Source organism: Cyprinodon variegatus, unplaced genomic scaffold (genome assembly GCF_000732505.1).
Source record: "Cyprinodon variegatus isolate N-32 unplaced genomic scaffold, C_variegatus-1.0 Scaffold444, whole genome shotgun sequence".
NCBI classification, from domain to species: domain Eukaryota; kingdom Metazoa; phylum Chordata; class Actinopteri; order Cyprinodontiformes; family Cyprinodontidae; genus Cyprinodon; species Cyprinodon variegatus.
Window position 1 is genome coordinate 38236 of NW_015150897.1, and position 25172 is coordinate 63407.

Genomic DNA, 25172 nt, shown 5'->3' on the forward strand with positions numbered 1-25172 from the left:
AGAAGCGGTGGGGGGGAGATATTCATGTTGCTGCAGTCTGACCGCTAGATGTCGCTAAAAGTTACACACTGTAGCTTTAAAATGATGCAGGGATTAAACAGAGAACAACTGAACCTGTTGGTAAATTGGGAAGCCTGAGTTTATAAATTTAAAATATGATAGACGAGGTTTGATATTTAATTATATTATTTTTTAGGGAGGTTCAGGCACCATAGAACCTGTAAGTTAATACTTTCTGGTAGCATTTGAAAACAACAAATGTCCTAAATTAAGTCCGATCAAATGAACAGGAATAAAAAAAAAAAACCTAATCAGTGCTGCCCACCTCCCACAGTCACAGAAATCCTATATTCAAAACACAGTAATACCAGTATCATGCTGTGGGTTGGAAAGATGATTGTAGGGTTTGTGGCATAGTAAACTGTTCAAGTAAAGTTGAAAACCCCCAAAAATGTCTGATTGAAGACGTAAAACGACTGAATGGGTGTAAATTACTACATCATCTAACTGGCTAGATTTTATTTACTAGATGCAAAAAGACAATCAGGATCTTAAGAGTCAAATAATAGGAATACAGAGTTCAAACCAGGGGCTGTCGCTTATGTAAGTTTAATAATAAACTACTTTACAAGAGAGGAATGGATCATAGCGCAGCAGTGTGAGGGAACGTGGTTATGTGAACGTAGGAGGGGGAATTTTCACAGTAGAGCAATACATCATGAGGAAATATAATTAATACATTCAAACCATTCTAGAGTATAAAAGCCATAGGAGTCAGTGTGGTGGCACTAATGCAGTCTCACACTGTCACCCTGCCTTTTACTTGAGGCTCCATCTCTGAGCCAATACTCAAGTGACCTCAATCAAAGCCATGTTTAGAAATATAAGCCACACCGTTCAACTCAATGGAGATTTAATGATCTCTCTTTACAGCAATGAAGTACTGATTTATTGATCTATTATCTATTCTTCTCACAGACGGTGACAACTTGAAATTTGTACAAAAAAACATGCACCAGAAAATGGTTTGAAATAGTTGCATATTATATTTATTCAGTTTTTTTTATTAGTCTACATCTAAATTATCTCAGAATGTGACACTTCTACTCTCACACTTCCATCCACTCCTTACCCTCTGTGCCATTTCTGTTTGGTCGTTTTTAATCTGCATTTTGTACTATCCAGCTATGTAAAATACCCAACAAATGTTCAGAGAAAACATCAGTATACATTTTGAGAATAAAGTTTAAAACTAATATCCAGAAAGCATTGGCTTTTTTTGACTTTTTTATGTAGAAGCATTTCTCTAGCAGTGCTTAGTATGTGTCAACACGCTTTTCAGGAGAAAAAAAAAAGAATGACTTCTATGTGATCGACCTAAACAAAGGGATGCATGGCATCAAAGTGGGTTTGTGGTCAGCCTCTATTCTTCAGTTCTTTGCAACACATTTTGCTGCAGTTAAATTAGCACCTCTCATTGGACAGTGTCTAAATATTAAATCGTTTTGCTGATTCTTTTTTGCAAAATTGGTCCCAGCTCAGGTAATATTTGTGAACATCAACTTTTCAGGTCTTTCTCCAGATTCTCCTCTGGATTTCAGTCTGGAATTAGACTATGACACTCTTACACATATGATACATGTCTAAGGTTGTGTCCTGCTGGAGGACAAACCTCCCAACCAGGCATGTCCATAATCAGTCCAAGGAGCACATACCACATACCTGCATACACAATTTACATGTATCTTGCCGCCTTAAATATTTTCTTACGTGATCAACAGGAATGTGGCTCCATCTCTCCTCCCATCGGCTCTGACAAGCTTCCCAGTTCCTGCCGGAGAAACTCATCCCCACACCATGATGCTACTACTACCATGTGACAAATAAAGGGCTTAGTGTCCGTTTTCTAACTTGTTGTCTCACGTTTGATTCAGGTCTCACCACACTCACTTTCCAGATCTGCTCTCTTTTTCACACGTGGAAAAGACTAGAAACTCTAAAACTATAAAAACTAGATTTTTTTTTCCATAGTTTTATTGTAACTCTTTCTTAAACACCAAATCACTGAAGTGTGAAGCTGTTGTACTGTGAACAGATTGCTTTAGGTGAGCTGTGATAAACGTCTTATTTGTTACTTGTCTGATTAATAAGACATGTTTTTAGGTTTGAGGTCATATTACACAAAGGAGAACTCATGTGTACATGAGTACGCCTGTTTTATACAAAAAAAAAATATATATATATATACCGGTATATATATATATATATCATATATCCCTTTTCTTAACGCCCTTCCACATGTCGGTCCATTAGATAGGTGTGTTGTATTCTGTGTGTACTACAACACACCAGCATTTACGTTTGCTTCATGACGGAATGTGGAAAAAGTCCTCCCACTCCAATCTAAATACCTACATTATTCAACATTTGCTTATAACTCAAGAAATGTGCATTAAAATGAACTTCAGAGTTTAGTTTATTGAGTATAAACAGTTGGATAGGGACAGAAAGGGGAAAAAAAGAGATGAAACACATTTTAAACAGTCAATGTTTTCCAAAGTCAAGCTGCATACACATTAAAAATAAACAAATGTTGCTTTACATTCCAGTAGCTGTTGGTGACACGAAGAAGAGATGGCTGCAAGGCAGTTATAGACTAATTAGATGTTAATTTAACATTAACAGGCTGAAGATGATCGCTTATATCCTCACAAAGCACTAAACAAGTCAATGTCGACCTTTACAAACGCAGGCGCCTGCCTGCAGCCAAACCATTGTCTGTTTTTCATAACAAATAAGCCAGAAGATGTTGATGGGAAACAGGTTCGGCGCTACCATCATTAGCCGCTCTGTACCCAGTGAGAACATGACAGGAACCAGCAGATACATTCGGCCTTTACCCCTTAATTAACTCATTTACATGCTGTGTATATCCATGCGTCCTGCTGCCAGCTGTAATTCCTCAGCCTAGCTGTTAGACAAAGAAATATTAAGATGATGCATTTTATGGTGAGGTGGAACATTTACTGCAGCTGTCTGCTAAAAAAGAAAGACGGGAGCTTCAGTAATACGACTGTTACAACACAGTATTTGGGATTATATCATCATATACCTTAAAAAAAAAAAAAAAACGGCAAGTCTCACTAAGCTACATAATATCCCCTAAAACAGAAACAATGCCCAAATGACAGGAGAAAAAACAATATATATAAATTACAAATGTGCTTCAGGACTGAACATTTGTTTTTTTATGTTTACAGATGGTGGGATTACAGAACATGGAGGGAAGTTTATTGATTTAACTGATTTATGAAGGAGTTTGTTATTTTGTATCTGAAAGTGATAAATATTTACCAAGATGAAAAAATGTTGGATTGAGAGAATAACAGGCAGATAAACAGTTACAGAATATTTCATATTTACATCAACACTGTAATCTAAGAAGAAAACCTATAAAAAACAAAACAAAAAAAAACCTAAAGATAAATGTAAGACAGCGGATGGTTTAATGGAACATCCTGTCATCCTTTCCCCAGATTCAGTGTTGATATTAGACTAAATGCTTTAGGAACAAATAAATTAATGAGTGATTTGTATGTAATGCTTCTCACAGGATATAGTCATATTTATACAAAAACCTCAAGTCTCCCTCAATCTGAAGCATCTGACGTATTTATAGGAAAGGTTTTTAATTCCAGCATGAAAAGATTTGTTCTGATTCACTCCAAAAGGCACATTTGGGATTCAAATGGTTCTTTGAAATAGCATTTACAGGTGCATCTCAATGAAGCATTGTTTCATCAAAGGGGTATTTCTAATCATTCAAGTCAGAAAGTGACACTCGTTACACAAGTTATATATTTGAAAGTATGTTTTAGCTAAATCTTATATATTTTTTTTATCTATATCGAATGACTGCATACCGAGTGATTAGTATAGTCTTTACCAAATAAAACAAAAGGAGCATAAGGACGTTTGTTATAATGGTTGAAAGTGGAATAAACCACACTGTGTTTTGAGGGTCACTTTCTGAATGAAATGAATGCTGCTCTATAGACGTTTCATTGGGGTACACCTGCGCATCTGAAACGGCAAACACAACATGGGAACCAAGTTAAACTAGACAGCTTAATTCTCCAACCATGTCTGCTTGGCTGTTAATTAAATAGAGGTTTCAGATGAAAACAATATGCCACACATTGAACTTTATTACATATTTAACCTTGGATTCGAGTGCTATATTTCTAATTGACTTTTCCTGTTAGATCTCTTAACTACAGTTTTCAGCGGGGATCAGTGACCTTGGCCGTTTATTTCACAGCACACACACAGATAGTGGGGAAAGCTGACGACCTGAGCTCCTTCCCTCACGGTGGATGTTAAGCTGCCACAGGCCTGGTGGATATTTGGTATCAAACAGCAGCGATGAGTGGTCAGTCACTTCCTCTTTGGTTCAGTTTCTGATTCCCACACTGCTTCAGATGCTCCTGCATAAGCTATTAACAATGAGTAGCAGACTGTGTCAAAGGCACACTGCTGGGAAAATGTCTTTAAACCCAATTTCCTTTTTTTTTGTTTTCTATCTTGGTGTGTTTGTGCAGGTGCAGACATATACAATGTGCATGTGTGTTGCAAAATAGGCTCAAAGTGGATGTATAAGATTAGCAGATAGATTCCTTGTCTATTTGATGAGCTTGTTGGCTCGCTGGTTTGCCTCGTCGATGCGCAGTTTGTTCATGTCCGCCTGAGGGAAACGGGAAATGGGTTAAAAAAAAAACAGATACAGACAAACTATCATCTTACAGATGAAAAAATGTAATGTACCAGAAAGTATATGTATAATTAATATCCTTAAATGTTATGTAGATACTCAAAGACCCAGAAATATTAAACTTCACTCTTTCCAGTCCATAAATGCAGAATGTATTTCCATTTCATTACTTTAAGTGCAGCCAGATAAAGATTTAGGAAACATCTTTTGATCAATAAATCTGGATAATCTTGCAAATATTTATTTTTTTCTGTTGGATTTATACTGTAACTACCACGGCTATTAAAGGACCTGCAGTACTTTTACGCACTTTAATTCTTAGAAAAGAAGAAAAAAAAAAAGAGAAATATATGGAAATCATGAACAAGTGGGAAAATATTTTCATACCAAGTCTTGCAACATCTTTTTAAGTGCCATAAAAGATGTGCCGCAAAATGCTTATTGTTTATGGGGAAAATAGGGTCACTGACATGTTGGTGCAAGGTAGGAATGATCTACATCACAAACCACTACTGCAACTTATAATGAACTATAAGGAAGAACAGAACTTTTTCCATTCAGTATTAATTTGCATTTCAAATAAGATTTTATATAATCTTAAAAACCTTCCAAAAAAAACATTTTTTTAAGATTGTTTAATGCTTAAGAGCACCTTTAATGATTTTTTTTTTTTTTAAGAAAAAAACAAAACACCACACAAATAACTAGATGGAAAGCAACTCCTAGCTGCTCCTTTATTGAGCTGTGGGACTCGCCATGTTCAGGGGTTTGGTTGGACCACTGGAGGAGATCCAGATTCAGACTGAAGCCCTTTAGATCTGTCATGGTGGCCTGCTCTGACTGACTGCCAAATTAATTCATCATTTTTGTGTGCCCTTGGATTCTGACTTGACCCAGGGGATGCAGGGTCTCCACCAGAGATGGGATTTTTTTCCATTTCGTTTCTATCCAACGATACAAACATTGAGTTTTGAAATATTGATGACCTGCCAATGTGATTTTGACTTTGTCAGCTGTAGATAAAACTCTAAAGGCTGCCTTCTTCACAATCTTTGGAACAAGAACAAGAAAAAGAAAAAAAACCAACTGAATTTTGCCTGATCTAGGCCTTATTATCTGTTATCAGACTCACCTTATCGTTGATGCGATCAATCACGACATTCTGTTTGTCGATCTCGTTGCCCATATTCAGCGCCATGTCTTTCAGGTTACCGATGATGCCGCCGACTGCCTGAAGGTTGTCCTCCATTTCATCCTCTCTTGCATCATTAGTTACTCTGAAAAACCAGAAAACGATTACTTTATCTATCCAACGCTTTTTTAAAGGTATTTATTGATTTAACCTTTTAACACTTTCACTTTACAATAACAATCCCTAAAGTCGTAGGGAAGCGGCCGTTCCAACCGCTGCATTTCCGAATTCTCCCGACTTTACACGAGTAAATAAAGTGAATGTGATTGGTTGATTATCAAGGGGGCGTGATTGTTGTGGCGGAAGGTTTGCAAGCTAGTTTTATTGTGGCCAGTTTGTCAGAAGCGTCTTGCTAACCAGTTAGCAACTTAGTGCTAGTAGGTTCCCAATGGGAAATTCCATTGGGACCAAGTAGCACTAAATTGGTGACTTAGAAACAACACTGTCAAGGAACGCTATGGAGAGCGGAAACATGCAAGAGGAGGAGATATTTGTGTCTGAGGTTGTGGATGAGTCTCCTCCGTTATCCATTTTTTTATTTAGAGGAGGAAAGCGAGGACAAAGATGTTGTGGAAGAGGACGCCAGGGCGGCAGAAGCTTGGTTTGGGTTAGAAGGCTTCTAGCCGTAAATGTTTGAGCCCTTGCCTCGCAACGCTGCCAGTTCTGTTAGCTCTACGCCTGCTGAAGACACAGACGTCCATCCCAGTGAACACTGGGACGCAACTCAATGGGAAAGGAAATGATTCTAATTTCAACCGTTGCGTATATTAGCTGCGACATATGAATCAAGATGCCATGACCGAAAACATTAGATTGACAGATGAACGTTGATATATGATTGGTCGAATTTAGGTTAAGGTTAAGCTGATGTATAAATAACGAGCCTGCATAAAATAACAAAAACAAAACAAAAAACGACAGATTTTAAGAAAGGATTTTTTTTAAATAAAAATTTTCTAAATTTTGGTACAATATAGTCTAATACAGAGCACATTTATTTTTATTTAAGCCAGAATGATTTGACATTTAAATATGATTTCCCTACAACTTTAATATATTTAATCAGGATTGTTGGGTTTGGGGCTGAACTTGTCCTTTCTGCCACCATTACATGACTAATTAAAGCGTTCTTCAACAGCTAAGGTTGAATTCATGCTAAGCATCAATCTTACATATAGGCTGACTCCATCTACCGATCAGGAGACATCAGTGCTGACATTGAGATTTGTTTAGGATTATCAGAATAAACACCGCTTTCAGACTTTATTCTATAACAGATTACGCATATTTTAAAACAGTAAATAGTAATAGTTAGGAGTTCTTATAAAAAGGAAACGATCCATGCTCTACCTATTGATGTATGGGCCTGATGGCTGCGGGGCGTTGACCTGGGGGGCTTGGCCATTGCGAACACCTGAAGGCTGCCTTGAGACAACTTTTGAATCTCTTCCTTCGCCTTCCACCTCACCCGTGCCCCATGTGCGTTTGTAGCGTGAGTCGTTCTCAATGGACGACACCCTGGAAGAAAAACAAAACAAGTCCAGGTCAATATTTCAGCTACATTAGACAAAGGTTAAATAGCTTTTTCTAAGCAAGTTCAACTAATCTATGACGCTGTTTAATTGAAGAATCAGGTTAAAAGATTCCCTACCTGATGTCTTGATAATCAAAGTATCTTCATTTCCAAAGTGAAAGCATTTCAAAAAGATTTTATCCACGTTTAGGATCAAATGCACAATATTCAAACACTTCACAGTTATTACTTCCTAAGAACACACATTTCCCGAGCTAATTTATGATAAATGGTGAGTAGATCTCTGCTTTTACCAACATTTGAAAAAGACTTAATGAAAAATAGACCCACAGATGTGTTTAAAGAGATTTTAAACATGAAAGCAATGTGTTGACGTGTTGTGTTGCATGCAATGTTTTAGCATTTTTGTAGGAGCAGGAACACTGATGAACATGGGGTTATAAATACAGTCAAAGGGGATGCAGAGGGGAGCGGTTACCTGTCGCAGGGGCAGATACACAGGCCGCAGCATTTGGACAGGTCGGTCAGGTGTTTCTCAGCTTGTCTCATGTCCTGGTTGATCTGGTCCATGCCTTTATCCACATTCCTCAGTTGCTCTAAAGAACATCAAGCCAGAATTTCATTTCTCACATCATTTAAATAAACGTTCTTTGTCGTCACTTTAAAAGAAAACTACAACTATGAGATGAGTCTGTTACATCTATAAATCTATTTTAGATTTGAAAAAATACTGTTAAAAATACTAGATTAAAAGAAATACTGCAGGAAGTACAAAAACAATAAGTTTGGTCAACTAATTATTAAAAATTAATATATATATGAGCAAATAAAAAACATTAACTGCCAATAGAACCTTTAAGGATTCGTCTCTTAAAAGCAGCAGAGCAGATTTGCAAAACAACACAAGGGTGCAGAGGTTGAAATCTATCGAGTAAAAACTACTTCGGATGAAAGAAATACATAAAACTCTGACATAAATGAATAAATAAACCCCTCGCTGTTCGATTTGTTTATGCGACCTTGAGCAATGTGCAGAGAAATCACACACCTTCGTAGACTTTTAACTTCTTGGCATAAGACTAAGGCTGCACAGTAAAAACAAGTCTACCATCTCTGCAGTTTTAGGCTGTGAATTATTCTTATTGCAGAGGACTGTTTTAGGTGTAATACATGTACAATACAATATATTCAAAATGTTATGAACTTACATGGTATTCTAAGATTTTGTGAGTTGGAGAAAGTCTTAGTAATCTTACAAAATCCAGCTCATTGCATTGAGTCATTGTCTTTGCAGGACTTGCTCCTTCTGGATGAGCAAGTGGTCAAAGTAGACGTTGCCTTCCATTGGTTTTTCATTCTACAGCCATCACTCAAACCAAGAATGCGACTGGTGAGGAGAAACTACCCTCTAATAGGAAGAAACCTCCAGCCATCATATCCTGACATTTGTCCAATCTACACCACAGAGTATCAACTTAGGGTTGGCCCGGTTTAGCGTTACCCATTTTAGAACTAGTTCTGATAAGTTATTGAGCTAAATGTTCTGTTAGAACCCATATGAGTTCCAACCATCAGACCACATCTTCTAAACTGGGTTGGATGCTTTTACCCCATTTACACTACCCTTGAAAAACCGTGCCAAGCTCAGTAACTGAGATAACTTATCGTGTGTAAATGGAAAGCAAACTGAACTGAACCGAGTTAGACACAACCGGACCGCGCTAACTGCAGACCAGTTCCAGAGGTGGGCTCGGCTCGGTTTTTCCCTGGCTCGGTTCTCTGATAACAAGAGCGCATGAGCAGAACGCGTCATCTCCATCTGGCTGCACATCCCGATCCACACTCCATTCCAGTAGTTGGCGGTAATGCGCCTCCGGAAGTTGTTTGCCAACCAACACAAAACAGAAGAAGAAGAAGAACAACTATAAACAACAATCGAAATCTTCTCCGCGCAACATTTTAAATAATTGCTACAAAAGAGCATGGTGCGACCTTGGTGGTGACGCCATACAGCAAAAATAATCAAGCATAACTTTCTGAATGTGATGGGCGCCGCCATTTTGATTTGCTTGAGTCTCTTCCTCTTCGTCTTCTTGTGTTTTATGGCCGTTGGCAAACAACTTTTGGTGCATTACCGCCACCAACTGCTTGATTTCCTCCTTCAATACCGCAGATCGTCACTAGGAGGCGAGGAGTCGAGGAACCGAGATAGCGTGATTTGTAAACGGTCGTCAGATCCAAGCTCGGCCTGGTTAACTGATCCGAGCTCAGACTGGTCTCGGCATGGATCAGTTTTTCAAGGGTAGTGTAAATGGGGTATTAGGAATACCCCAGGGAGCATCATTAACTATCAGCTGCTGATGTGAGTTGTAGTATTCAGGAGGAGGAAGACAGTATGGACCAAGAAGGATAAGCTCATTTCAAGATCAGTACATTAGAGCCTGGCCAAAATTAACTGGTCTCTACACTGACCAGCCAAATTTCTTCAGGTTTCCAAGGTTTTATGCCGAGATGCGAATGTTTGAGCCATTAAATCAAAATGACCAGAAGGATGTTTTAAGAAATCAAGATGCATCTTTAAAACCTAACCTCTGGTTTCCATTGGATGTGGAAGCGATGCGAACTCGCTGCACTCCAGTTTCGCCGTTACTTTTTACAGACACCAAATTCCACTGGGATCGATCTTTTTTAAAGCAGAGGGAATCTCTGCGTTTAAACTCTGATCATGTCAGAACTGCATCACTGCACTGTAGTACTGTACCTATAGGCTCTAGTTAGAGCAATAAAACAGCAACGCTTATTAAACCATTTCTACCAGTGTCTCTCTTGCCTGCTCTTTATTTGATCACTGTATGACTTTCTTCTTCCAACTTGAATAAGTTGAGTTCAGTTTAAATATTTAGTTTTTTCAGTTACTTTTCTAATTTAATGCTCATATTTATTCCAACTATAAATAAACTGTATAAACATAATATTTCTTTACAGAAAAGTCCAGAAAATGACACTCATATTCTGCATATGACGTCTTTTACTTGTAAACTCAATTGGATCAGCTTTGCCTTTACTTGATTGAATTCCTGTCTTAAAAATCTGCCCTGCTCCAGAGTGACGTGGATTAAAAGCAGCAACAGGCGAAAATAGAAGAGTTTCAGTGGAATCACTCTGATTGTCTAGAATTGCTGCAAACAGCTGAGACTGAAGAAGCCACACCATGGAGCAAACATGCCACTTTCACTTCCAGTGGAACCGACAGCTAAGAATCATCTAATGGTTGATAAAGCAGTGATGTGGCAGAATCGCTCTGAGAACCTGTTTAGTTGTCAGCTAAAGGATAGCATGAGGTGGGTTGAACAATCAAAATCAACGGATTGCCAACAAACTTAAATCAGAGCAGGATCCCACCTCTGGACATGACATCAATACTGTTGAAGCAAAGTGAACCATCCAGCAAGAATCATACCTGGACCTTGTTTTGGGCCACAGAGGTACATCTGTGTATAAATTGCTAAGAAATATTTAAACTTAAAAAGAGTTGTGTAACGGTGTGTACTTTTTAACCTGTGTAATTTTGAAAAAATAAAATAAAAAATTATATATACATACCGGTACACAAATCTTGTGCACATACTTCTTGATTTCTGAAATTAATTTAAATCATGGCTCTATTATCACTCCACATATTGCCTTCACTTTGCACCATGGAGGTTTCGGATTGTAAAGACTTATACATTAGCCATAGATTATGGAATATCTATAATTTCCTCTGCTACATTTATTAGTATTATTGGTCTAGGTAAAAAACAGATAACAACAACAGATAAAATAAAAAGAACAAAAATGAAAAAATTTACCATCTCCATTATCAATAAAAAATTGCTTATAGGCTACATTTAAAAAAACAAAAAAAACATTTATCAGACAATGAAACGCTGAGCTCATGTTGTGAATTTACCTCCTTGATGGTCAAGCATCTCCATGGTTTTGTTGCCAGTCTGTTGGCTCTAAAAGCAAACACAACAATTAATGTAAAAAAAACCTCAAAGGGGAATGCCGGGGTTTTCTTTTTTGTTTTTTTTTTACATTGGCTCCTTGATTTTACGTTATTCCATCATGTTCTACTCACCCATAGGAGTTTTGTGTCATTTGGAGCCGTTCTGAAGATATTCCTTTATATCCAAGTAACGTCTTCCTATGGGCAACGACTTGAAGGCACAAACTAAACTGTTCATAATTTATTCTTTATGGTACGCCACCATTCATAACATGTAGGCCAATCACTGTCCCCCAGACATCCGTGTTTTTTTTTTATATTTATATATTTTTTTTAAACAAAACAGAGTTTGTATGATGTCATCCGCGCGCGCCGGCTACCGTTCATTCATCCTGTCCGCTGAACTGATGCTAGTTTTCCTCACATGCCTGGAAGATGTCTAGTGCTGCTACCACAGAGGATCTCGCTCTCCAAATGGAATTGAACGATTCAGATTAGCTAGAATGAATAGAAGGGGTAGAGCGTAGACGCCTGTGGCCCGGGCTGTCTGTCACAACTCCAGTCTGGCGCACGGATGACGTCATACACACTCCACTTTGTTTTAGAAAAATATAAATATAAAAAATATAACCGCTGATGTCTGGGGGACAGTGATTTACCTACATGTTCTGAATGCTGGCGTACCATAAAGAATAAATTATGAACAGTTTAGTTTGTGCCTTCAAGTCGTTGCCCATAGGAAGATGTTACTTGGATATAAACTAATGGAATATCTTCAGAACGGCTCCAAATGACACAAAACTCATATGGGTGAGTAGAACATGATGGAATAACATAAAATCAAGGGCCCAATGTAAAAAAAAAAAACTGTGTTCCTCTTTAAATGCAACGCAGAATTAATTACAGCTAGTGATATCTTAAATAACTAAAAAAGATAATCTGACATTGCCAAAATAACTTCTCTAATTTTAAGCTTTAAAATGGATAACAGCAATTTTTGTGAGTTTGACATTTAGACCATTTCAGTCCATAAAACAACAGCTGATTTAATGAAATCATCTTTAGTGAGTGAGAACGAAAATGTCAATAGACTCACCTCCTCTGCCAGCTGTAGCATCCTCCTTGTGCTTTCCAGTGACTGTGAAGGAGAAAATATAGTAAGAATAAGTTAAAAAAGAAAAGAAATACAATCTGAAAATAATCTGCAGGCAAATGGAAACTGGTTCCAGCCAACTAAGATCTAATCGGTGCATCTGTAAGTATGAGGACAAATCGTGTTACTAAACACTAAACATGTAACACCGATCAGATTAAAAAAAGAAATGATTCAAACTACTTTAAAATATAGTATACTTGGTATGTAACAGCTTGAGTCTCACATGAATTTAGACACTAAAATGCTCTTATTTCAAACATGGTTTTCAAAATATTCCCATTAGCATTCAGAATTTGTCAATTGACTAATCCTGTAGAATACCAGCTACTGAATCAAAGCAAATAATGTAAGGCAAACATCTTTTTTTTTTAAATACTGACAAACTTCAGACATAAAATCTTTTTATGAATTACATGTTTTTTATATCAAGGAAGATGAATTGAGGTACAATGTAAATGTGAGATTTTTTCTGTTTTTTAAAGAATAAAAGATGAATCAGGTACACTGTTATCAATAATTGGTTGGATCTATGATAGAGTTTGAATGTTTTGTTTTAAAATTCAAACTTTTTGAGTTATACAAGGATGGATCAACAAATATGTATGGAAGGACAACTAGATGGGTAATGGACAAACATTGATGGATAAAGTAACTGAAAGATGGAAAGTAGGATAGACACTAGTGGATGCGTAGAAAACAGATTGAAAAACAGATTGAAGGACAGGTAACAGACAAACGGACAAAGGGATTAAAGGATAGAACATTTTAACAATTAGTTTCAGAAAAAATCTGAATAAATATATTTCTCAAAGTCATCTAGAACTGAAAAATGCTCTAAGAAAATGCCATATTATATGAAAATATGAAATTCAATGAGTTTGATTCCTTTTTGACGATGTAACGTCCACACAAAAGTGAAAAAACAAAAAACAAATATGCAAAGAGACAAAGGAATGCAGCCAGTCCAGGTAAGCTGCACCCTTTATGAGTCTATTAATAGTAAATACTGCAGAGAGTCCAATAACTGAAGCACAAGACTGTACAGTTACAAACAATAATCATTAACAGCAGAAAGGATGGAGCAGATTCCCAATTTCTCTGTAATGTTTCCTCTGGATCCATTCATGAATGAGTTGAGAAACAGACAAACACAAATGAGCTATCAGGGTGTGTTGGGCTCAGCCAGGTTTCTGTTGACTAAGCCAGAACATCCCTCATTCGGATGACATTACATTATTTCTTTTGCAGTCTGTGAACATGGCAAATAAAGCCTAAAAACGGCAGTTGCTGCCAAAGTTTCCAGATTGTGCTGTAGTGCTAAATCTTGTATACGGTACATTTAGTTTTACTCTGCTAATTTGAATCCACTGCCTTTAATGGAAACATATGTTTGTGAAATACGATTTGATACCAAAAGCTGCACTAAAAAAAAAAAATCACAACCACATTTAAGGGTTAAACTTTTACAAAACGTCCTTATACACAGTCAGCCATGCTTTGTGTGTTTAAAGTATGGGCAGTTACCCAAAGTCAGAGCAGTAAGCAGAATAAGCAGAGGGACGTTCCCATGCCTTGTGCCCAGAGTGATCTCCTTAATCAACCAGGCAGCAGCACAAGGAAGAAGAAGAAGGCAGAAAGAAAACTGCAGGTTTAGTTAGAACACAAACAATAGGACACGAACACAGCTGAGAAAAACAAGAGAGCTTTATGACCAAAACATGTTTAAGCTAAGCATTTAGTTGATATGCTGATAATAAGGTGCCCTGCAGTGTTGATTAAACTATCTTCAGGAAAAAGAAGCAGATAAAGCTGACAACAGTCAAAGTTTAGAGAGTAGTGACATGTCAGCGGTGTAACAGAGTAAATCAGGCACCCTGTCTTACATCCTTTGGGTTTTTGATTTAGATCTCTTCAATCTACCATTTCTCCTTGCCGTGTTTGTTATTAGTGAGTTATGGCGGAAAGCATTATTTCATAATACAATTATCTTTTTTGTTTAATCTATGATGAAGTCATAGTTTTTCAAACTTTAAAAAGAGGAACCTCCATCAAAGAGCAAGCTTAGGACTGCTTTTGGTTTTGCATACACTCATGAAATGAACATTTGTTTAAACTGCTAAGCTTGTGGACTGTTTTAACCTTCATAGAAATCACGTACCCATTTCTATGGATACATGCTTTCTATTTTTAATGCTGGTACTTCAGAGGATAAACTGCTTTACATATTAATATTCTCCTGCTACATTATTCTTCATTCTTTTTATTTAGAGAAAAAAATGGTTGGCTTCTAAAATGAATTACCCGTTTACTGATTATGACTTTTGTACTGTAGCTTGTGGGATTCCCAGTTAGTGTAGATGCAAAAGTGGTTTGATTATTCCCTAGATAGGCCCTTGTTTTCACATACAAAATATACTTTAAAAAAAAACCCAATACATGTACATGAAATGGGCTTTAGATGGTACGGCAATAAAAAAAAAAGGCATGCACTCAGTATTTTTCAGTCTGCGTATTTCAATTTGGAAACTTCATTTTCTTCTCATTTACCTACATGCAATTACCTTGTTAACTTAAAGACAACACAGAAGAACTGTAAAGGATTTTTTTTTACAGACACTCATGTGTCCAATTGCCTCAGTCTGATCTAACCAAAGGCAACATTCACACTGCAGGCCTTGATGCTCAATTCCGATTTTTTTGTGAAATCCGATTTTTTTACGTTCCCGTTCATATTTCCAAATATTTACAACTTGTATGTGATCTCCTGTGTGAACTGCAGTCATACAACGCAAGTGTCCCGCATGCGCAGTAGAGGACACAATGACGTCACAGGCCAGCGTGCTCTGTGTTTACAGAAGTAAACATGGATGGTAGTGCCGGCGCGCATCTAGCGGTCTTTCCCAACCATAAAAACTAAATTTTTTCAATATGGTTAAACATAAATACTGCGCTCCGCATCATCATCTGCCATTGTTGTTTTTCTTGCCGCTTCTGCGTAGCAAGACGCAATATAGTGACCTTTGTCGTTTAATAATGACGTTCAGGTCGTTCAAACACAGGTCGCATTTAAAAAGATCAGATTCGTATCGGATTCAGGACCACGTAGCCAAGTGGCCTGGGTGGCATTGGAAAAAATCAGATCTGTGTTGTTCAGACAGCCATGAAAAGATCAGATCCAGGTCGCAGATGGGCAAAAAAAAAATTGTATTTGGGTCACTTCAGGCTGCAGTGTGAACGTAGCCAAAATGAACTGATTTAATGCAACTGTGTTCCATAGTGTGAGACTCTGGAATTTTTTAGGTTTCATTTAGTTTAAGAAAAGTCTAACATTTGCTCAGAGAGAAACAGACAATAAGAAAACACACTGCATTGTCCTTTACTCAGTACCTCATCAGTCAGCTGGTTGGCTCTGACAGCCATTTGCTCCACGGTCATGTCGTCCATGTTGGTGCTCTCCTGTTTAGCAGCTCCGCCGGTGGCCCCGAGCTCAATATGTTGTGGCCTGAAATAGAGAAATCAGTTAGTCAACAGAGACCCAGAAAAACTTTACTATTAAACCTTCACGTTTTACATATAGAAAACCAAAGAGACCGTGAACTCTAGAAAAGCGAGAATATGGAGAGCAAAATATAAATCAACAACACAACAACCTATTGTTGATAATATTCACCACGGGTTATTCAACTAAAAGGTTTATCTAAAAGAGAAAAACAGAAGTAACACCTCCAGACTGCGACTCTCCAGCATAGTTTGGTTGACAGTATCAAATTATACATTTGGTTTTAAAGGTTACAGTTTTACAGCCACTGAAAGTTTCCATTACGCTCTGATGGAAAATTTGAAGTCCTCCATGAGAGTTACCAGAACAAGTGTCAGAGTGAGCAAAGTGTTGAGCTCTACCAATTGGGAAGAGGTAAATTACCTTTCCCCAAAGTAGTAACTAGAAATTCACAACACATCACAAATACATTTTTACTGCCAAGCAAATAACTTCTGGACAGTAAGAAATTATATTTTAAGAATTCCACATTCCTGCGATAAACCTGATGACACTTGTTAAAGCCTATTAAAAAGGACTTTTAACTACATCCTGCAAGTATTAGCTTATGTTACAAATCCATTCGCTCCAAACCAGTACCTATAACCAAGATCCTCTGTTGACTAACTTTAATTTTTGATTGCATTTATCAATTGTTAAGGACAAGGGATCAAAACACAATGTAGAAACATGGCTCAATTAGCTGTTACCCATCCCCTCTACTGATATGGTTAGAACCTGGCACTAGGGCTGTGTAATATGGCTATAAAGAATGCATCAAGATTAAAGCCTTTTATATGACATTGATGAATAATTATTGATTATTGTTTAGTTTACAAATTTAAATGTATTTAAATGTAACCCTTAACCTTAAAAATAAACAAACAGGTCAGCTCTACCTTCAACCCTGCCTATTTTGCATGATAGACTGAGTGACTAAATCCTTTTTCTGTCTCAACCTATCAGAATACGGTGTGGTTCTGGATCAGAGCTCAAAAAGATCTTTAAAAATACATCGGACACATTTTATATTGATTTTGAGTGTTTTTAATTGAGATAGATATTGATTCATTACACAGTCCTATTGCACATCTGCATATCATGTTCAGTGTGATGTTTGCTTCTAATAAATGACTCATCATAGATATACAATATGCTATTGTTTTACCCTTAATGTAGGGAACAAATTCAAGAACATATTTGAGAGAACCAAATGAATCATAGCATGTTTAGTTTCTCTATATTTGAGAGGGAAAGAAAAATGCAAAACCTAAACAAAGCAAGAGACTTCCCACTTTCTGCAGGCTTAGAGATGCAGAACCTTGTGGATGCAGTGTAGGTAGACTAATGTTTGCTGCAATGTACCTGAAAGTTATAACAAACAAAGAAAATTTTTACGCTGCAAAAAAAATAGCAGCTACAACAACCTCTATGTGGAAACTGATAACAATTCTTGTTACAATTAACTCAAGTTTTTAGTAATTTTCAATTTTATTAGTACACATTGCATCACACTTGGCAGACTGTATCATCTCAGCCAGTAAAATGCGCACTGGGTATCAGTGTTATGCACGGTTATAGGCCATCCAATAGACTAAATATTACCTATATGTGTAGCTTAAAGCACCTGAAATACAGAATCCTAATAATCCTTGTCTACATGCAGTCCTTTCCGGATTGTGGTGACTGACATTCTGTTGTCGATTATGATCTTATATAGGAAACCTTTTACTGCTACCCATCTGTACTGTAACTATTATTGATATTCTCTTATACATTTTTTATGTAAATACTAGCAACAAACCTCTACTTAACAATGTATTATTCGAATACACAAAACAAAAAAGCAGGAAAAGCTTTTTTTCCAGAGTTGCACCATAACTTTTTTTGGCCGTTTTAATATCACTCAGACCTCTACTATGTAGACTTGTTTACACATTCATCAGACTAGCACAAGATGTCAGCGCCTGTGAAGGTGGCTACTTTTGTAGTGGGGGAGGAGTTCAGTCAAAGCTCTGCAGCATTTTGATAAAGATGTTGCATAACAGCAAACAGTAGGGGTTTAAAGAGACATAACTATAATGCGATTGAACTTAATGATCATACTCGAATATGTAAATGGAAATGTGTACAGAACAAAATATAAGCAATTCATACAAACTGCTAACAGAATATTTCCTTTGAGGAAGATCAATAGTTAGAAACATGGCCAATGTTGTGATATCTCCCAGTGTGAGCTGTTCAGGTTTAATTATACATGAACTCAGCTGCATTTGCTTGTCTTCACTTTAACTCTCCACAATGCAGAATTGTTTTTGGCATGTTCGTCTTTTTAGGAATTTTTTGTTTCACTACTTTAGAAGATCACATCAGTTGTGGTGTATAGGTTAAAAGTTTATCAATTTATGTAACACATCTAGTGTTGCAAGCACCTTTAGGTCAACAACAGCGGGCTACTGCTCAGTGCCAGTAATGACAACCATAGGGGCTTCTAGATACAGGTTCAGGGAGGAAATGCAGATTAACCCAAATATAGTCTGTTTTAGAATTCCTGTATACCTTTCACACAAAATCAATTATTAAAACCTGAAATTAAACAAAAATATAACACCTACAAACTTCAGCTTCTTAGCACTGTAAAAAAATGAACCGATAAAACATATCTCTCACCACACTGAGCTAAAATGAATAAACTATATAGTTTCTGTATGTCTGGGATTTCAAACCCCAGCTGTGTTACTCTAGGACCATGTTTGTTTGCTTTTATTCTGAAAAACCGTTTGCATATCAGCTAACTATAGAAAAGCATCGCTACATGACAATAAAATGCAAATCAGATGCATCTTTGGTTGCTGTAATAGTGCTTGAGAAACCTTTAAATTATGCAAACTCTCTTAAACTACTAAAGTGCCACACCCGACAGGTTAGTGACTTAACTAATGATCAGCATTAGATGGCACAGTGTTGGCATTAGATGTCATGATCTCAGCACAACAGAGAAGCAGCTATGAGTATGTATCAAGAAGCCAGGACTACATCAGCAAGTACTGATCTAATTTTAGGCTCATTAGTTTTACTAGAATTGTACTTTTGTTTTTTATCGGGTATTAGCAGAGAAGTTTAAAGGCAAGTTCCAGGCCTCAAGCCTGCTAACTACAAGGCAAGCTGCTGTAAACATGGTTTAGTTGTGTGGGTGGTTTAAAGGGTGTGGCGTCATTTCGTTTTGAGGCAATGCTTAATAATTCTGTTTGCACTGTGTAATGATACAATCATAAAGATACCGTTTTAGTAGGACAGTTACGATTATAAGACTGGCTCAACACCAGCCTCAGCTTAGCAAAAGATAAATGAAGATTTAGAGCGTTGATCGTTCTGTCGAGGGACAAGAATCAGTCAGTCAATCATAAACACCCAGTTCGGGTTTTTTTGTTTTTGTTCCGACACTGAAGTTTTTAGATAACATAAAGGAAGTACAGCTTTATCCACTATTGCTTCTCTTCCTCTCTTGTCAGCTCCTCTGCAAAAGGTTCAAGTGACATTTTCCTGTTTTGCAAATAGCTCCAGGACTTTAGTTTCCTTGTCAAACCTACAGCAGGCGGGAAATGAGGTGGAAAAATGGGTAGTCTGCTTAGCAGGCAGCTCACTGATTCAATGCTGTAAGCTTACATTTATATATTAAAGGGCACATGTTTTTATAAAAAATAGCTCTTTCCTGACAGATCATTACATTTGGCACAACACAGATGGAGGTTTACGCCTATAAGAGTGAGTGAAGGTTTATAAGGAGGTAAAAGAGAAACTAAACATTAATAGGGCTGTCAAAACCAGTTCAATTGAAGATTTAATGACAGAATTAAGTCTGACATAAAAAGTATTAATTTATAATAAAAAATACTATCCTCTTAAGTTTTGCCTTGGGTAAATATCTCTGGTTCTCATCCTTTTCCTACTTTAACAACAGTCTGTTTCTTATGCACACTAAAATCAACCACCAACAATCCTGTGTGGGATTTAAAGCTTTGTAGATAAATACATGACACAAGTATCATTAAATGCTTGAGTATTTGGAAAACCTGAAGCTAAACAGTTAAGTGCTGCAAATAAAGGGTTTGAAACAAAGACATTTCTGTTACTTTCATTATTAAGCGGATGCTATTCCGAGAACACTAATGCAATCTGTTGGTTTAAACAAAGTTTCGTATGATTGAAGAAATCCTATACAGAATGATAAAAATGTTAACTAGTGTTTTTTATCCACCAAAGGGTCAGCGACCTTTAGAATCCAAAGGTCCATTTTTGCTTCACTTTTGCCAATTCAAGTTTGTTTAGAACCCCAAAGTATGCTTGGTCATTGGGCTGGTGGGTGAGAACAAATCAATAACAGTCCTCGTTTATGGAAAAAGAACATGTAGACTAATGATTTTTTTTATTTTACCTAGCTTGCTACGTTACAACAAAACTGCAGAATGGAACAAACCAAACAACTCCTTTATCCTGCTAGTGTAAGTGAAAATTTGTTTGTAAAAAAGTTTTTTATTTTTATTTATAAGCCTTGACAGATCTGTTTTTTTTATTAATAAAGAGCCAGGGCTAGGAGTGACTGCCACATTATAATCAGAAATCCATGTTGGATGCCCCTAATTTAAATAATGAGAGGTAATAAATTCTGGAAACAGAAGTGTGAAAAGTTTTCCACTCATCCAGATCCGGAAAACACCAACATCAAACTATATTTTTAAGACTGAGTAGCAGTCTCCTGGATTTTCACCATATCTGTATCAGCCTACTTCTAATGAAGAGGATACAGATATGGAGCATTGTCTAAAACTGATGAGCAATGACAGGATAAGTAAAGTTTGTAAAAATAGTTTCGACATTGACATTGTCTGTTAAGCTGTTTTAAAGGCTTAAGGGTTGTTTAGTTAGAAAGTCAATAAGAAAGTGCCACTGAGGTAGATTTTTCTCTATTTTTTTTTTTCTTAAGATGGCACCTACTGTCCTCTACCTAACTGCTACACACTGCTGATCAGCTGGTTCCAAAAAGGCCACATTTTACTTGTAATCTAAAAACAATAATTTGGGAAATACTTCAATGAGAAGCAGGATTTCTTATCAAAACGATGCAGTTTTCAAAATATCCTAGAACACATTGTCTTTTATATGACCTAACCAACATGCTATATTTTAAATACTGAACTATGTTTTTTTTTATATATAAAAGCAGCAAAGAGATTGCTTCCAAAACCTGTTTGCTGAATGTGAAAGGCTACAATACTTTTAATCCACTAACCGGAAAAACAAATATGGTTATATGGACGTGAAAAATGACACCCATGCTGTATAAAATAAAGGCACATCTTTAAAGACAATATTTGAGTTATACCTATTTCACTCTTTAAAAACAAATCAAACCAATTCAAAAAAGGGTCTACATTCTGCCCAATCACGATAACCTAAAAATAATAGATTCATCATGTGTTGGTTCCATACATTTGCTTAAATCTATATATAAAGTTAGCTACAAATAGCAATAAACAACCATTATAGATAACATTGCAACAACCATAGAAAATATTTCTCTAGAAACAGAGGAATGTTTTAAATAAAACAAAATTATTTTATTCATTAGTATCTTTTGTATAAAAGTGGGTCAAACATGGGACTAACAAATGTGGATTCTACCTGTAACGTAGATAAACAAGAAATATAAACAAGCATCAATAGAGGTTTGCTAAATTACAATTTGTAAATATACTCTTATGTTTATTGGTAATGTAATGATCATTTAAAGACCAATATAATGCTTTCCTTCTATTTTCAAGGAGCATTAGTCTCCAAAAACAGGTTACACATAAACCAAGCAGGGATAAATGTTTTTGGGGTTTGTTTGGTCACAACTTGATTTAACAAATTAGCAAACACAGGAGGAGGAAAAAAATAAATAAGTCTTACAGACATACCCACTCATGCTGTATGTAGATCCTCACTGCACCACCAAGAGAGTAGATAGAAAACAATAACCTCAACAGGGAAACGCATTTTCTAGTTCTTCTGCCCAAACCTGTTCCTCAAGATCTCACTGATGAACTTTAAGTGACGTATTTTCTTATTCTGGTCACGTTGCTAACAACTTTTTACAAAGCATTCCCATTCTCCATCTTTTTAAACCCCTCACACTAAAGAAATAACTTATTGTTTTTTCATAAAAGTATTTGAAGCCATTCATTAGGGCTGGTAACTGTTATGAACACTCATCTATATGTGACCTATGACATCATGCTGAAAAGTCCCAGACTGGACGTTTTATTTCCCAGTTTGCAGATGACACAGATATACTTACCCACCGGTAAACAGGGCTTGTTAATCATAACCACTGTAACATTTAAACTGAGACCACGAGGTATCAAAGCACCTGATAAACACGTACGTCCCACATGAAGAAACAGGTGACAATAGATGGGAGAATATTAACCAAACGGCTCTAAAACTAGCTAGAACACAGTCAAAACACACCCAACTAGGTACAAACTTAACTCCACCAAACAAACTTTGAAGACACAATAGTTTTCGGTAAAGTACAGAAACAAACGAACAAGATTTGTCTTACATTGTTTAAAACGTTGCGGTGTTTCTCATGTATTCTGCGGTAGATCCGTAGAAGAGGGAGAAACTTGTAAGCTAGCTAACGTCCAGCTAGCTCGCTAGTTCCGCTTCCCTGTCAACTTTCTAACGACACCCAAACTACGCCTAAAGGAGAAATAAAATGACCAGATATTTGACAAGGTAGTCAAGACTTACTGTTAACCAGGTGAGGGGAAACTCCTCCTTCTTTGAGGTATGTAAACTTGGCGCTGGTCACTCCTGAATTCCTTCACTGGCTCCGTTCAGTTCTGTGGTATGAACGAACGTGAAAGTCTGCTGATGCGTTTGTGTGTCGTCGGAAAATCTAATACCCTCAGATACATTCGCTTTCACTGGTGTGCGACATAGACATGAATACGGTTTAAAGAGTCTACGCTTCATTCGAAAATATTGATTTTTTTTTTGGTTTTTGTCTAACTCTATAGTATCAATTCATTGCCATTTGTTTTCAACGACTTCCATATAAAATTATAGATGCTCATTGTTGAGGGTGCTTATTTGAAATGTACAGTTTTTTCTAAGCTTAAAGCTATATTTATATATAGTTTTATACAGTTTATTTACATATATATATGTATATTTATTTATATCAAATATAAAACACTTTACAATCCGTATATACAATAGACACTTAAACGCAGCACATGATGGCAGGCATCTCTTGTTGCCTCGACTCGAGGGTAAAAAAAGGCACTGCTCAGTTTGCCCACATGAGTGCAGCATTTACCCTTCACCCGGACCTCCCCCTCCTCCCCCCATCTTCTCCTTTGGGTATTTTTACATTAAAACACCAGATATTTTTTCATAGTGGTTCTCAGATGCTCTGAAACCGGAGCCTCTAGCTCTGACTCTGCTGTGTTATTCCCAATTTATGCTTTAAACCACAAAACCCATTTTCAAGGTGACTGCAGATACTTGGCGAAAAGCCAGCATGAGTATCAGCTTTGTATCTCTTTAACTACAGTATGGCTGTCCTACTTACAACTAAATACTAATGGTAAAAACATCCATTTACAGCCTTAAGTTTAGACAAATCATGCTTCAAAGCTGCCCATAGTGCCTGAATGATGACTCGCCTTCTTTGCACATTTAACTTTTATAGAGTCTACATAGCATGCATTATTCAGCAATAACACAGAGACCATCTGGACTTCTCCAAGTGTGTCTTTGCTGTGTGTCTATGGATGGAGGGGTGCTTTATAGTTAACCTTCATGCTGTCATCATTTCACGCCACATCCAGCAGTGCTTGAAGAGCTAAGAATTAGTATTTCATCTATAATTACAGCTAAGGTGTAATGTGTGTGTTCTCCCGCAGCAGATGTGTATGTGGTGGAGAGAAAGAACTGTAGAGTCAGAGGACATGTATTAGAGTCTACAAAAATTGCACGCTCAGGATCAAGCTCTTTCATCACGCCTTTCCCCATTAATAGAAATGGGAGTGCTGCCCTAATTCCATAATTTCAAAATCATGCCTGTTAGTCGAATATGAGGAGACAAAGGTACAAGGAAGAGCGGAGAATAGATTAGTCGGCAGTCTAATGATGTGTCAGGGAGAGATGGAGAGCAGCAGAACAAGAGATGGAGGGATGAGAAAAAGAACAGATATTTGAGAGGTCTCCATCTGTACTTCCTGGCTTTGTTTTTTAGTGTTTGCCAAAACGAACATCATACAGGCTAATTTTGTTCTTCTTTTCCCCATGTGTATTGTGGCCAGTAAAATGCCCTAAAATAATTAAGTGGTTAATTAGATCTGGATGAGAGTTGAAGGGTTACGGCTGTACATAGGAGCATGCGTGTCTGTGACTTGGTGCTGGATTCATTCTCATGATTTCAAGGAGCACATCTGGTAAATTTTGGCTCCGCTCCAGTTGTATCACTCATCCATCTTTCCTCTCACAAGCTTTGGGAATGTGGGAATGTTTCAAGAACTTGCTTGATCAAGCTTAATTTTACATTGGGCTAATTCCTCCTCTATTTAATACTTGTCAGGACAAAGAACCAGCTGACCAAGCGTGCATCTTAATATTAGGAGATAATTTCATTCCATCGTCTCCTCTTTGCTTGACTCCACTCTTTTTTTTCCATTAAAATTGAGCTCTCATATGAAGCAATTTGTTGGAAACTGGAGACATCAATAGCCATTAGGTTGCTTTGTGCAGGAGGGGCAAACTAATCCACATGTATTATTCATGAACCTGTTCCCCCTCAAAACAACACTTCTTATATGTATATTATTTGCATCATGCTGTCAAAATTGGCAAGTCAGAGGTTTCAAATAGTCCATTTAAAGCAAAGCTGCTGAATCTTGTATGCTAACAGTATCTATATCCCCTTATGGTGGAAGAGA

General features: G+C 37.0%; 1 protein-coding gene across 2 annotated transcripts; it reads right to left on the minus strand.

The window, feature by feature from the left end:
- Window positions 1–2458: 2458 nt before the first annotated feature.
- Window positions 2459–23106, minus strand: LOC107093748 (synaptosomal-associated protein 23-like). 2 transcript variants are annotated; one of them, XM_015388996.1, is made up of 8 exons: window positions 22981–23106; window positions 16032–16146; window positions 12585–12626; window positions 11450–11498; window positions 7976–8093; window positions 7314–7481; window positions 5904–6048; window positions 2459–4744 (listed from the first exon to the last, which is right to left on the minus strand). In XM_015388996.1, the coding sequence occupies exons 2-8, from the start codon at window positions 16086–16088 to the stop codon at window positions 4682–4684; spliced, it is 642 nt and encodes a 213-aa protein (XP_015244482.1). In that variant the 5' UTR covers window positions 16089–16146; window positions 22981–23106; the 3' UTR covers window positions 2459–4681. The 2 variants fall into 2 exon arrangements, with proteins under 2 accessions (XP_015244482.1, XP_015244481.1); XM_015388995.1 differs by having other exon boundaries at window positions 22790–22981.
- Between the last annotated feature and the right edge of the window lie 2066 nt (window positions 23107–25172).

Excerpts from the sequence above, each read along its gene's own strand:
- LOC107093748 (XM_015388995.1), bottom strand. Across the intron at positions 11,499-12,584 it reads TGCTACAGCTGGCAGAGGAG|AGCCAACAGACTGGCAACAA; the intron begins GTGAGTCTATTG and ends GTTTGCTTTTAG. Across the intron at positions 6,049-7,313 it reads TCAGGCCCATACATCAATAG|AGTAACTAATGATGCAAGAG; the intron begins GTAGAGCATGGA and ends CTGGTTTTTCAG.